A 15,660-nucleotide genomic window follows, 5' to 3' on the forward strand; every position below is an offset into this window, starting at 1 on the left:
TGCCTAGGAAGCAAGGATAAAAAGATGGACTGCGGTTGCTGTTATGTTTAAACTAAATTTCCAGCAGTGTGGTCACTTTGTTCATATGGCAGTATAGTGACCCATATATTATGCTTATTTTTTCCCACAGAAAGCAATGAGATTTTATGGAAACTAAATGTTATGGAGTTGGTTGCTGTGGTGTCAGTGAGAGGAAGGAAGATTATATACCATAAGATTATTATTATCAATGAAAGTAAAACACATTAAACCTCTTATATTGATTAACCAAATCAATTAAAATGCGTTCGGTTGCATGATCCTGTCCTGTGTTGTTACTTGTCAATGGAGCTCTCCATTGCTGTTCTGTACTGGCCATAATTTGTCAAGCTGACCAGGATCTGTTTATCTGTAGGTTCTTTCGGTTAGAATTGACGATTTAGAGCAGCTCTCAGAAGCTACCACCATTGATGCCTCCTCTATTGGGATTGTTCAGGTAAACTAATCGTGGCAGAATCCTAAATTCTTCTGTGGCTTTGGGTCCTTGCCATTCACATGCTGGAACCTGCTCATGAATGCTGGGGTTGGATTCAGGATCCTGTATGCACTATGGGCAAGTGTTTTGCATTTGTCCCAGGCTTAGTCTTAACTGAGGATGAACAAACTTCTTTTTCTGAAGGTGGAAAAACAGGTTTGAAAACTTTACTCAAACACTGTAGCTTATTGTTACGGTAGTGCCTAGAGACTCCAGTGGGGTTTGGGTTTGTGCTCTGTTTATAGAGATAGTGAAAAAAGAAGCAGAGAGAAAATGCAGTGGAAAAATGGAGCAGAGAGTGGGAAGAGTTAACAAACATTATTATTAAGCGTTTCGGTACTGTCATTGTGTTTGGCTCTGTGTTGAATAGATCAGAGACAGGGGCCCTGCTCTCAAGGCTCAGACCTGTGGTGATCAGACTGTGAAAGAAGCATCACAGGGCAGATTTGAGCTGGGGCTTTATAGGCCTTGTGGAAGAAGTGTGTTTTATGGAGGGACAGTAAAGAGAAGAGATTGATCAGATCAGAAGCAGGATTCTGAAGAGGAAAACAGAAGGTGAAGCCCTGGTCTTACTGAAGTCAATGGAAAAACTCCCATTGACTTCAACTGAGCCAGGGTTTCAGAGAGGAGTAGGAGAAGGAAATGAAAGAGGGATGTTAAGTGCTCAGGTAGAGCAACAGGGAGCAAGGGAGCTTGAGTGGTAAGAGATGTGGTGGTCAGGGCGCAGTGCTAGGCAGAAGGTGAGGACAGGGAGTTTTAATGTTATGTTCAGTGAGCAGAAGGCAGTGGAGGGATTCAAAGAGGCAACAAACATGATCAGACTGTCTGAAAAATGGAGTAGTGAGGGGACCAGCAAAAACGCCAAGAAAAAAATAGAGTGACAAATAGAAGAGGGGAGTGGGCAGAGTGAAAAACAAATCCAGAATGAGTGTGAAAGACTGTGTAGAGAGGAAGAAAAATTCTAAGGAAAACCAGATTCTGTGCCTACTGTAAATAAGGGTTATGTCCTTTGCAAATATCTTACCTGTGTTCAGCATGGTTGGTGGGGAATGCATTTTTCAGTGACTCAGCTCAGCTGGTGTAGGTCATCTACAGAGATGCTAATAACCTCTCTGCTTTGTGGTTTAGTGGGGGTACTGGTATTGTAAAGAGTTAATTACAGGGAGAAAAACCATTCCCTCAAATCTGGTCATCTTCACCTGGGGATGGACAGAAAACCAACCTCTGGTGACACACTCAGATCTATGCTGAGCTAAATGACTTGAGTAGCGACATTCAGTTGTACTGAAAACTCTCTTCTTGTAGCCGGAGTTAACCCTGGAACAGGGAGAGTTACCCGAAGGCAAGCATATGAAAGCTCCTAAACGTGGCCATAAGCGAAAGCAGAAGCCGGGTGAAGAGGAGGAAGTGCAAGTGCCTGAGGACCCTGCCTTCAATGAATACACAGAGAAAGAAGCTGAATTCACAGGGAATGTGGGAGATGAAACCAATTCAGCTGTACAGAGTATTCAGCAGGTGAGTTCCCATGAAAAGCTACTGGACAGACCTTGCAACAGGGGTTGATGGTGTTGGAATCCTAAGGCCAAATGTGAATGAGCTAGAGATTTAAAGCTGAGGGTAGAAATCACAATTCAAAGAGATATAGAAAGATGGGGAAGGAAGAGGGGTCTATTTAATCCCCTCCACTTCCACTAAACTCCTTATCTTCATTTCAGCCCATTCGGTGCCACTGCCTCTTGCTGAAGCTGTGCTTGCAAGTTTGGAATTAATTCAGTGAATCGTTATCAATATTACATTTGTCTCTAGCTTGTTAGTTGCTTTCTTCCGCTTACAGCAGCAGATTCCCTTCAGCATGATATCCATGGCCAGCAGTAGGGGCACCAAAATGATCTGCATCCAGCTAACATGTTTTATTTCAGAGACCCAAACAGAAGGTTGAGGTTTTATTTCTGTTTGTCCTTAGGTGGTGGTGACCCTTGGCGACCCAAACGTCACGGCCCCTTCTAGTTCTGTTGGGTTGACAAATATTACCGTCACCCCGATTACCACGGCAGCTGGAACCCAATTTACCAACCTCCAGCCAGTGGCTGTGGGCCACCTTACTGCTCCTGAACGCCAGTTACAGCTCGACAATTCAATCCTTACTGTGACATTTGATACTGTCAGTGGTTCTGCCATGCTGCACAATCGCCAAAACGATATTCAGATACAGCCACAGCCAGAGGCAGCCAATCCCCAGTCTGTGGCCCATTTTATAAACCTGACAACCCTGGTGAACTCCATTGCTCCTCTAGGGAACCAGATCGCAGAGCAGCATCCGTTGACATGGAGGGCAGTGCCTCAGACTGATGTCCTGCCGCCCCAGTCGCAGCAAACACAACAGCAGTCAGGACAGCAGCAAGTTCAAACAGAGCAGCAACAGCAGATGTACAGCTACTGATTTATACTTGAAAAGTCTTGAAATGGACTGGACTATGAGACAATTTTTTAAAAAGTGGGAAACTATAAGTGAATTGTTTGCTGGATACCAAACAGAGATGGAAAAATGTTTATACAATGAAATGTAAACTAAAATTGGCATAGCACCCTGCAACACCGTGGTCTTGAAATTCACACACTATTTCTAAACGCAGCACCATCTAGAAGTCTCATTCTAAATTCAGCACCCCAGTGTGGTGGTGTGTTTTGTGCAGTGATGGTTCTGGGTTTTGACCAGAGCATCACAATAGACCTTACACAAAGAGGGGAAATCACAAATAGTACATATGACTAACCCCTCAGCCATACAATTTAATTGTTTTCCAATCTGGAGGGAATGTATACACTGAGCTGGGGTTCACTGGTTGTCACCTTCTAGAGACTGAAATGTAAAGATATAATTGAGCCCCCAAAAAAGGATTGTCTTGCTTTTTCCATCCTTAGAAGGTCTTGTATCTCTGGGAAAGTAAGGGTGAGGGTTTGGGGCTGGAAGTGGGGGAAAGTCCATGGGGTAAAAGAAAGTGCACCCAATTTCACAAAGTATTTCCATTGTGGTGATGGAAAAATCTTTTATCAGTAAAACATGTCAGTGCTTCCTGAAGCAAATAGCCAGTCTAATGTTAAAACAACTTTACTAGAAGACCATAAAAGTTGTTTGAATCCAACCGGTTATGAGCTGAAACCAGAATGTGATAAAATTTTATGTAATTTTGTCAAAATTGCTCCTTCAAGATTGCTTTTAGCTAGGAGGCCGGAAGAGCAATCAGTCCCCTTTGATCAAGTTCAGGATGTGGATTTACCAATTAGTCTTCTTTCATCATGTAATAAACATTTGGGAGAGTAATTTTTTATATAGCCTTTGTATTTCACTGTGTGTTCTTGGTCTATATTTACGTATTAACGGCTGGTCTGACTTGGTTCCATGTATCTTTTCATCTCCTTATTCTTCTGCATGGCAGAACTAGTGTGTGGATTCTGCTTGTAGAACTTCCAAATCTCATAGCCACACACTGGCTGTCATGAAGTCATAAAGTGCAATGTCTAACATTCATGTATACTGCCACAAGGAGGCACTCTGAGCCAATGGATATAGGCCTGCCTGGATATATGACCCATCTATGCTGAGACTGTCATTTCCAATGCCTGATAAGCTGTATCCTCCATATCTTCTGTTTGTGCCAGTGCGCAGTCTGGATTGTTGCATAACAAAATGACGATGATATCCTCCCACACAAAGGACAAAGCACTGCTGTTGTCAAAGAGCAGTGAACAGTAAAAGTTGCTCTCTGCCACTGGACACCTGAAAGGCAAATTTTCCCAAACCAGCAATGGATGAAGAAAAAGTTCCTTTGCTGCATTACAAACAGAGGCACTCAAACTTGCTAAGAGGGATATTCCTTCATACGGCAATTGATGCACTTCACAATGGAGACAGACTGATGTTAACGAAAAGCCTATCTGTGCCTAACACATTAATGAAAATGTTCAATTTGTAAACAAAAACGTGACGAGGAATGAGTTAAACTTGAAAGTGTGTGTCAGCAAGATCTACCTCACCCTTAGAGAATGAATTATAGTATCCACAGAAGAATAATTCTACTTAGAAACAAAAACAGATCCCTCAGAAATATGAATGCCTGGAAATGAACCGTTAAGGGATGTGCAACCACTTTGCTCATTATTAATTATCTGTATTGTAGCATTGTCCAGAGGCCTGAAATAGGAGTGGGACCCTGTCGTGCCAAGCTCTGTACAAACATTCAACAAAGAGAGTCCCTGCCCCAAGGGGCTCACAACAAAAATAAAATTCAGAACCATATATTCTATTGCCCCATGCAAATTACACCTTCCCACACAACCTAAATTATGCACCCTTGTTGTGGTCTGAAATAATAACAGTGTTAGCGAGATAAAGAAGAAATAACATTCTGTTTAATTAGAACTAAAGATTTCAAAACTAACAAATCCTGCATCTTGGCAGGGTGTTAAACTAGATCAGCATTTCTCAAATGCGGCCACAGCCTCCTGGGCAATGATTGGGGGAGGGGGCAAAGCAGCAGCCTCCCCCCCCCCCCCCCCCCCCCCCCCCCCAGCAGGGGTTGGGCCCTGTCCTCCTCTGCCGACACAAATGCTGGAGGAGCAGGCAGCCAGTGAGTTCCCCACCTTGGGGGGGAGGGGGGAGGTCAGGTTTCAGCCCTGGAGTGGTGGACAGCAGCGGGGCTCCAGACTGCAGTGACAGGCTCCTTACCCCAGCTGCAGTGCTTCAGGCTCTGTCTCCGGGCCCCATCCCCTAGGCGCGGGGCTTCAGGCTCCATCCCCCACCCATATGATGACAGACTCCAGCCCCAGGCTCAGCACCCCTCCCTCATCACCCTTGTGTCCCACTGCCTTCTCTGGCTCAGGGCTTCAGCCACACCAGGGCAGGCTCCAGCCCTGGGCTTATCCCCTATCACCCCTGGCCTTCGCTGCCTCCTCCAGCCCTAGGCTTCAGCCACGCAGCAGTTGTCGGACACTGGCCCCTGCTGCCTTCCTATCCACCTCCCCATTCAGGGCTTAATTTGTCCCCAGGCTTATCAGGGTTGAATAATCTGCAGTGAAAGTGCTATTTGTATGTTTGTTAATATCACTTTTCACAGCAAAATTAGTAGCTAGCTGGGAGGCTGTGATATTAACATACAAGCATCACTTTTCATAGCAGCAGACTTACTAGACTTAAGTCTAAAATCAAAAAAGCAAAAGGGAACAGAAAAGACAAGAATGTGCAAAGCACCTTATTTGTATTTCTATTCTGTTTAGACCCAGTAAAGAATAGAGACAACTGTACATTATTTTTATTATTGAGTCTGCAAAAAAAGCCAACCCTACATAAGTGAATTACATACACATGTCCAAATCAGTGTACATATTTGTTTTTCCTAAAGTTAATTAAGTATTTTAGGAAAAATTGACAAGAATGGCCACCAGCTAGAGTTGGTGGCTGCAATCTGAGGCCACCAAAAAAATCGTTATGAGAATCCCTGGACTAGATGACCCTTGCTGTCCCTTCTAACCCTTATGGTTCTGTGATTCTGTGCCCCAGGGTACATTTGCTTCGGAATGCATCCGAAGAAGTGGGCTGTAGCCCACGAAAGCTTATGCTCAAATAAATTTGTTAGTCTTTAAGGTGCCACAAGTACTCTTGTTCTTTTTGCGGATACAGACTAACACGGCTGCTACTCTGAAACCAGTTTTCTGCAAGTGTGTTGTGCTGATTGAAAGTGTTTTTGAGAGAGAGAGAGAGAGAGCGCGCGAAATGGAAAAAAAAAAAACTTGTGGCTGAGAGAAATCATTATGGAGTTACAAAATGTGTTGCTATATGTTGGTGTAAAGTTAACTGGTACATTTTACCTAAATTTACTAACAAACATATGTATAGCTTTTAAAAAAGTGTACTATATGTGAGAGCCATATCAGACTGAAAATAGACCTCTTGATAAGGAAATGTTTGGGGTTTTTTTTTTTCTTCTTTCATTTTCCTAGAAATATGTTTTCAACTTTATATGTATTTATGCAAACTGAAATTTGCCTGGGAGGTGTAAGTTCATCAGATGGCAGTAAGTAAAAGGAGTATGTGGCATGAGTGTGTATTTAGTTTCTTTCATTTCTCCAGAGCGTAGTAGATTGGTGTTTCTGCAATATAAATAATGAGGAAAGTGGCTTCATCCCTTAACTGTTCATTCCCAGACTATCATATTTGAGGATTTTTGAAGCAGAAGCATTATAATACATGTGCAGTGGGACAGGATAGGCTCTATTGCTAAATGCTTTCAAAATCAACTCATTCCTACTGTGGTTTGTTGTTTGTGAATTTCCCTGCTTTTTTCTCCTTTAAGTGCCAAGTGTTGAAAGAGGGTTGATGTTTATATGGTTTGCAATAGAGAGAGCCCTACTGAGACAGATTTTATGAGGACCAATGAAGCAGAGCTGCTTTCCTCTGGATGTTAGCAAGGCCATAGAAGGAGAGTCCAGGGTGTGGAAGAGTTCCCTGGGGGCGGGATCAGAATGGGCACAGTGGAGAAGGAAAGGCTTTTATCTGTGTGATCATATCATGAATGTTTGCATGCCAACCATTTATTTGATCTACTGTAATCCTATCAAGAGAAATGTGTCTCTTTTGATCCTCCAATAGCCTTCCCCTAACCCTAAAATACTAAAAGGCATTTCACCGCAGGAGAACAAAAAGAAAAACATTGAAGTTCCTTGACCAGGCCACTTTGAAGAGATTATGAGCTAAAAAAGTATTAGATAGTTTTTCAAAAATTAAACTTCAGCTACATTTTTCAGAGCACCACAACTTTAAAACTGTTCTACTTGGGTCCGTATACTGAAAACATCACATTTATCAAGCATTTCTCTTAATTTTTTTCACTAAACTTCCCCCCAAAAAGCCATGTACCCAGGGTGAGATGCCACGTGTGGAACTGCAGCATAATTGATGTCTTTTTGGAGAAGTTGGGAGTGGAGGATCTTAAAAATGAGTTGATCTTGGAGAGCTAGTGAGTGCTGCAGCTTCACAACTGCTCTCCCTGTGAAAACATGGCCTTCGCAATGCTCCCTCACGATTGGCCTGCTTTTAACTTTTTTCCACAGAGTTTGTCAAGGACTTTTCTTTAATACTTTGGCCCAATATGAGGAACTTGCTTATCTGAGCAGTTTCCATATCTCCTATGCTCAAGAAATATTGTCTTTAGATAAAATGAATACCAAAGTTATGCCACTTTTGTTTCAAAGTAAAAATACAAGGGGTGTGTAATCCAGCACAGAGACGTACATTTATTGAACAATATCTTTGCCAATACATCACCAGCCTTTTTTGACTAACGTTAAGTTATTCCCTGTCTTTTCAGCAATGATTTGGGAATTTTGCACATTGATAATAGCAAAATATTGAATTATTTGGAGCCAAAATGGCAACATTGTATAGCGATCCATGTACATACAATTGTCTATTGGTAAAATATTTATTTAGTTGAACGGTGCTTTTGGCACATTGACACTGAAACAAAGGAGCCTCAAGCTGCAGAATCTTTACTAGCGCGATCATTCAAAACCAAAAAGGGATTAGTGTACCATAGGGCTTTGCCTACAAGTTACATAGACTTGCTGTAAAGGCAATAGCCTTACTCAATAGTTATGTCACGTTACATTGTACATACCACAGAATACAAAAACACAGGGTACAATTTTCAAATAATTATACTATAGCAGTGCCATTGTAAAGAAGTGGGATGAGGAAGAGGTTAAGTCCTCCTCACTTGTAGTCTGAGTTCTCTCAGGAAAACGTACTGTATCAAGTGCTATTACACTGTCTACTATTAAACTTTTTTGAGACTTCTCAATATGGAAGGTGTATATTTTATGTAGAAACTTACATATCACTTTTCCATCTGTCTAAATAGCCAAGTTCTCTGTACCTTTTAATGTTCTGGAAATTTTGTCTGAAGTTGACAAGTGGGTAGGTATTCAAGAGTTAATTTTTCAGAAAAGATTTCCTATCACTGTGTAATAGAACAAGCCAGTAAATGGTGCTCTGTGTGTATGCAAAGGTAACTGAATTTCTCATCCTGAAACCCATGAGTAGAACCATATACACAGCCTATATATACACAGACTATGGATGCCATAACGTCTCCAATTCCTGGCTTCCTTAAAGAAGGGAAATTCAGTGTGTCTGCTGTGGACTGGGCTTCCCATTGCCATTCAGGGAGCCGGAAGAATTTTGTAATTTTGCCTTCAGTTAACAAGTTGTGAGCCACTGGCTTCATTCATAGCATTGTTGTCCTCACCTAGAAGCCAAAGTAGCAATGGTAGAAAGAACAAGGAACAGCTGCAGCCTCTTCCAAATTCTGATGTTACTTTGAGAATCTATATGAATTTCAAGTTACAGCTGTTTGAATATTAGCTAGTACATGTGTTCATTCCCAATGTAACAAGTAAAGACTCTCCCTGGTGGGGTGTCACAGGTCTGAGGAAATACTAAGGGTAAAAGCGGGAAATCCAATTACTATTTTTATTCTTGGAGCAAAATAGCTACCTTATACCATTACAAGTATAAGATCTTACAAGAGGGCATTGGAGGACATCAGGAACTTAGTAAAGAAATGAAACTAAATTCCTTGTAAAAGGGCAGGGGACGGGGTTCAAAATACCGTTGAGAATATCGAAAGTGAGGATACTTATTAGGCCACTGGAGCTGGTGAGCCTTGCAGGGGCGAAAGGGCAATGTGGAGGACACACTTCTCACAACAAATGTGGCATTTGTACTTTGCAACTCCATCACTCTGCAACCCCAAATAACAACAGACAAGCTCATGCCAGCTAATGTCCAAAAAAATTAAAAATCATTAGTTTCAAGAAAACAACTGAACATGGGGAAAGACACAGATGGTTGTTATCAGGTCTTCCAAAGGGTGTTTCCTCCAGCTCTGAGATGTTTTATTTTTCTGCCACTAACCCATTTGCACTGCAATAGGTAAGAAGCAGCTGCAGTTTTCTTGATTAAATCCCTGGTTTGGAAACCTTTATAATGCTGCTGTAAAAATTTACTTCAGGCTCTGACTTACACAAAGTGTAGCATACAGCACATTTTAAAACAAACTTTGAGAACATTGTCTTGGATGTTTCCTTCGTACCTTTCTACACACACTACTTGTTTGAGCTACAGAACTCACATTTCCATTTCAAACTGAAATTCATCATGTGAAGCATCCATAATGTAATCAAACCACATTTGACGTTTTGGATTGTTTTCTGAAGAATCGAAGAAATCCCCCACTGCCCTTGTACAGGGCCCTGAGCTCTCCCCTGACACTCTGTTATCCTCGGTCCTGAGTGTTCTCATGCATGCTGTCTCAGCACTCACACACGCAGTCCCCTACTGCTGCCCTGCATCCAGCTCTGAGCTCTTCCCCAGATAGATAGGCTGAAAAGCACCATCCTCACCAGGGGCCCAGCAGTTCTGGGAACCCAAACTGCATTCTGTGTGTCTGCTTCTCCAGGAAGAACCAAATACCCAGATCCAATCCTCCCACGTGCCTGTGACTGGGGATTCCTGGTTAGGGTGACCAGATGTCCCAATTTTATAGGGACAGTCCCTATTTTGGGGTCTTTTTCTTATATAGGCTCCTATTACCCCACACCCCCTGTCCTGATTTTTCACACTTGCTGTCTGGTCACCCTATTCCTGGTGCTACTTGCTTTGCTTCTCCCAAGGATTGGGAGTGCCCAGGGACACCAAGACTACAAAATGTAGCACATGGAATTGCAGTGCCTTTCAAATTTGGCCACGGAAGGGTCTGGACTGCTCCCTCATTGTGCCCCTGCCTAGCAGCGGGTCCTCTAGGCCCACGCACCACCAGAAAGCTCCGGGGCATGACTGTGCCAGTAGTCCTCCCAGAGCTGTGCTACACAAGCTGCAGGGCTTGACTCTGCAAGGTGCTCAGCACACTGGCCCCAATTCAGCAACTCACTTAAGCATGTGCTTAACCTTCAGAAGCATAGAAGTCCAGGGGAACTACTTATGTCCTCAAAGTGAAGAATGTGCTTAAGTACTCTGCTGGCTGAGGACCAGAGTGCTCAGCACCTTGCAGGATCAAACCCACAGTGCATGGACTCCCTGCAGCCTGTTCTCCCGTCCCGTCCCTATCGCACTGGAAGTGCAATAGTTCTGCTGTGCTGGGTACCCTCTGCTTCCCTGCAGAAAGGTGAAGGCTTTGGGCTTTAGTTTTCTTTTGAATGTTCACAAGACTGAGGTTTTATCAAAGGTACCTGTGTTATTCGCCAGGAGCAAATACTCAGCAACCTGCAAAATGTCAAGTATGTGGGGAATACTATGAGAGTGGATGGGCTTTTGCCACCATAACAATAGATGAGAGGTGCATAGGGAGTGGGGCTGAATTGACATTTATCTTGTACCAGCCCTAACGAGATGAGCTGGTGTCCAGTTGTCAAGGCTGTATCCCCACTTTGAACTTTAGGGTACAAGAGTGGGGGCCTGCATGAGGACTCCTAAGCTTATCTACCAGCTTAGCTTTGGTCCGCTGCCACCATCACAAGAACTCCCTCCCTGGGTAGCCTTGAGAAACCTTTCACCAATTCCCTGGTGAACACAGATCCAAACCCCCTTGGATCTTAAAACAAGGAGAAATTAACCATCCCCCCTCCTTCCTCCCACCCTCCTTTCACCAACTCCTGGTGAATACAGATCCAAACCCCCTTGGATCTTAAAACAAGGAGAAATCAATCTGGTTCTTAAAAAAGAAGGCTTTTAATTAAAGAAAAAGGTAAAAATCATCTCTGTAAAATCAGGATGGAAAATAACTTTACAGGGTAATCAAACTTAAAGAGCTCAGAGGACCCCCCCCTCTGTCTTAGGTTCAAAGTACAGCAAAACAAAGATAAACACTCTGGTAAAAGGTACATTTACAAGTTGAGAAAACAAAGTAAATCTAAGACACCTTGCCTGTCTTTTTACTTACAAGTTTGAAATAGGAGAGACTTGTTTAGAAAGATGGGGAGAACCTGGATTGATGTCTGGTCCCTCTCAGTCCCAAGAGCGAACCACCCCTTAAAACAAAGAGCACACACACAAGCCTTTCCCCCTCCCCCCAAGATTTGAAAGTATCTTGCCCCCTTATTGGTCCTTTGGGTCAGATGTCAGCCAGGTTACCCGAGCCTCTTAACCCTTTACAGGTAAAAGGATTTGGAGTCTCTGTACACAGAGAGCTGTTACCCTTCCCTTTATAGTTATGACACCAGTTATGGAACTGCAGCAGACTGTGTTTTCTGTCTTATCATCCATCATCTTCTGGTACAAAAATAAGGAAACATGATTTTGACTAAATGACCCTAAAAACCACACCAAGGGAAAACACAGGACTGAAACAGCCTTTGGCCTCCTGGCACACTACAAACTTCTCTCATGTGCTGCACTTAATATCCAATCAACTTTTGTCTTCTCTTCTGCTATAGACAGTGGAGCTTAAGTTCATTTAAGATTATTTTAATTTATTTCTAATAATGTGTTCTGGGTTTTAATATTTAGTTTTGTTACAAATTTATTTAATGTTTCTAATTTTTCCATTAAAGGCCATTGGCATTTTGGGTGCAGAGGGAATGAAGGATCAGGCAGTCACTTAATAAACAGTTATCTGGTAAAAACACTTTTGTTTCAAGGTTCTTTAGAGAAGGAACTGAGGAAGACTGTCAGAACATTATTCTAGAAACACATGCCAGTCCTATAGACAGAGCTTGGTTGGGCAACCTCCTGTCCCACACGGAGCACTTCTTTATTATTATTTGTCCTACCCTGTAGCACTAAAAGCCCCAAAACAGATCACAGACCATAGTACTAAGCACTATATCAACACATAGTGAAAGATAGTTTGTGCCCCAAGAAGCTTACACAGAAGGCCTGGTTTACATCTAAAACTTAGGCTGACCTAACTATATTGCTCAGGGCTGTGAAAAATTTCATGTGTGGTGCATATATCAACTCTCTCTCTCCGAATTTTTCATTTCAGTGTCTAAGGGACATAAGGCTTGAGAACAAAACTTAACTGTTTTGTGTATAGCAGCAGAAGCCTATCATAACCATAGCATTTTACTAAGGAGTACAGCTCCTTGATTTTTTTCCTGACCGGTTACAGCACAAAATTCTTACCTGCCTTCGCAAAATTCACAGTGAAAAGGATGAGCATCAGAGTGGCTCAATTTGATGTGCATTTTCAAACCTGCCACTGAGTTCATCATTTCATACAATTAATATTTTACTCGATTAACTGAAAAGAAAAACATTCTTATTTCTAGTTGCAGTGGTTCGATAGGAAAGGCAGATACGCAAAAAATACATGAACAGAAAAATATTCCATAAGTGCTCACAACCCAGGAAAAATGACATCACAGTCTCTAAATAGCCCACTAAAATCCCTAAATATTTAGGGGCAAATTTTGCACATCAGTTACACACTCGCAAATCCAACAAAAATCTTTTCTTAGGCAAGTGAGGTAAAGTACTCCTGGGGGAATTCTGCACCACTGCGCAAGCACAGAATTAATGACCCCCACAGATTTTTTCCCCCCTGCAGAATAATTGTTTCTGACAGGGAGGTGAAGGGAAGCCGCAAGAGGGGTCACACACCTCTCCTGGGCAGCAGTCCTGAGTGAGTGCGTCGGTTTAGGTGTCGTGAGCAGCCGGGGGAGATATAAATCACTCCCTCTGTTGGGGGGGACGGGGTAGGCGGGGCTGGGTGTGCGTGCGAGACTCTGTCCCTTTTGCTTGCTATCATCAGGGCTGGCCCACAACATTTTGGCACCAGAGGCGAGGAGCTCAAAGGACGCCCCAATCCCCCTTGCTTGGGCCAAAACTTTGTAAGGTCTCAATTCTTCCTGTTCTACTCCTCTCATGGTACTGCTCTGCTACCTACCCCAATAAAGGAGAACTAACAACTTAAAATGCCTTGTTCAAAAATTTTTAAGTAACACTTAACTTTCAAATGCCTGAACTGCAAATGTAACTTTTCTTGTCTGCATAGTAAACACTGGCATTTTATCTGTTTGAATAATTAAAGTGATGCTTTCCGTGCCTTCTTGGTTGCAAAGCTTTGAACTGCTTCCTGCCGAAGGTCCACAGTCTGGGCCAGCTCATGCTCTACTGAGATGGTTGCAAGGCCGACCAGCCTCTCCTGTGTCATTGTGGAGCGTAGATATGTTTATATTAACTTCTGCTTGGAGAAGCTGCGTTCTCCACTGGCAGCTGTTACAGAAAGTGTTAGAAATATACACAGAGCAACAAAAGCATTTGGAAAGAGAGTGGTCATCTTATTTGTGCACATATATTCCAGAACAGCCTTTGGAGTTGATCCTGCTGAAATGTATCTTGAAAGGGCTTTCAGTTCATCACCTAAATCACTAGCATCAATATTGCGCATGTCATCATGTGTCAACACTGTCTCTAGTGCCCTGCATTGCTGGTGTAGGTCTTCTTCAGGTATAGTGAGGAGTTTTGGAATATCATACAACATCCCAAATATACTGCTGTGTTCCTTGAGCTGCATGAAACCTTCTTCAACTGACTGTATTGCACAATCTAGCACCTGGTTAAAGAATTCAACTTTGAATTGTTGTTTGGGGTCTCTTATGGGATTATCCCGTCTTCTTCTTCGGTGACTCTTGTATTCTTGAATAGGTGGGAAAATAACTTCAGTGTGAAGTTCCTCTGCCAACTTCTGTGCACTCTTCAGAACGTTTTGAAATCCCTCATCTGACTGGTAAGACAGTAAGTATGACTTTGCTTTGTCCAGTTGTTCCATTGCTCCAGATATATCAAGGTCAACACCTTGGAGTCTCTTGCTTACAACATTTATTTCAAACAATATGTCATGCCACAATACTAAGCCACACAGAAATTTGAAGTTATGTATGTTTCTGGTGATTCCATTTCCCTCTGCCACTGTTCTCCCACGAACAGTTCCTGTCATAGCATTATCTTCCATAATGGCAACTATGGCATCATCTATCTTCCCAATTTGGTGTTTGATAGGCTTTATCGCCTCCACTCGACTTTCCCATCAGTGGTTTCAGTGTCAGAGAGGATGTTCCCAGATGTTGCTTCAAAATTTGCCATTGATGAGTTGATGCAGAGAAAAATACAGAGATGCTTTGAATTACATTAAAAAATTCAGCAGCCTCACTAGAAGCTGATGCTGCATCACTGACCACCAAGTTCAATGAATGAGAACTGCATGGGACAAAAAAAGCTCGAGGGTTTAATTCTCGGATCCGTGTCTGCACTCCTCTGTTCTTTCCTCTCATGTTGGCACCATTATCGTAGCTCTGACCTCTCATGTCAGCTATCACAATTCCAGTATCTTCCAGCTTTTTAAGAAGCACATTTGTCATACCAGCTCCTGTAGTATCATCAATGTCAATAAATTCTAGAAAATGCTCTCTGACAGTCACCATTGCAGGGACATTTTCACTAGGTTCTATTGTTGTTACAAAACGCACCATTCAAGTCATTTGTTCCGTATGGCTGATGTCAGGTGTGCAGTCCAGAATAACAGAGTAATAGCTTGCTGACTTCAGATCTGCCACAATCTTCTGTTTGAACTGTATGATCTCATTTTGAATTGTTTTTCCAAGGTAGTGGTGGGTGTACATTTCTTGGGTGGTGACTCTTCTTAGATGCTCCTGGAGTACAGCATCAAACTCAGCCATCAGCTCCACAATTTTAAGGAAGTTTCCATTGTTTGGCACATACAGCTGACTCCATGTGTCAGTATATAATGCCTGCATCTGTAACTTTCACTCTATGCATCTGAAGAAGTGAGGTTTTTACCCACGAAAGCTTATGCCCAAATAAATCTGTTAGTCTTTAAGGTGCCACCAGACTCCTTGTTGTTTTTTTAGCTGATCTGAAGTGCCATGCAGTGCTAGGTTTTGGGTAGCAAGCATTCTCACAATGGCAATGAGCCTTTTCAGAACATTTTGCCAGTAAAGAGACTCTGACGCAATCTTCTCTTGATGCTGATCATCTATGGTGGCCTTTAACCTTAGTCTCATCTCAAGCTCTTTCCACCTATGGAATGCTCTCTGGTGATTTGCTGCCTTCTCATGGCAGGCCAGATTTC

The 15,660-nt window shown here is 42.6% G+C and overlaps 1 protein-coding gene across 1 annotated transcript in view; it reads left to right on the forward strand.

Moving 5' to 3' along the window:
• The window catches only part of LOC112118287 (PR domain zinc finger protein 15), a 34,819-nt gene extending 31,372 nt beyond the window's left edge, over positions 1-3,447 (forward strand). The window contains exons 21-23 of the mRNA XM_024216539.2: positions 395-475; positions 1,820-2,029; positions 2,478-3,447. Of these exons, the coding sequence (XP_024072307.1) occupies positions 395-475; positions 1,820-2,029; positions 2,478-2,954 (768 nt within the window). The 3' untranslated portion in view covers positions 2,955-3,447. The remainder of the gene's footprint in view (positions 1-394; positions 476-1,819; positions 2,030-2,477) is intronic.
• Positions 3,448-15,660: the final 12,213 nt, after the last annotated feature.

The sequence above is a fragment of the Terrapene carolina genome, unplaced genomic scaffold (assembly GCF_002925995.2).
Source record: "Terrapene carolina triunguis isolate 2854851 unplaced genomic scaffold, T_m_triunguis-2.0 Scaffold31, whole genome shotgun sequence".
NCBI lineage: Eukaryota > Metazoa > Chordata > Testudines > Emydidae > Terrapene > Terrapene triunguis.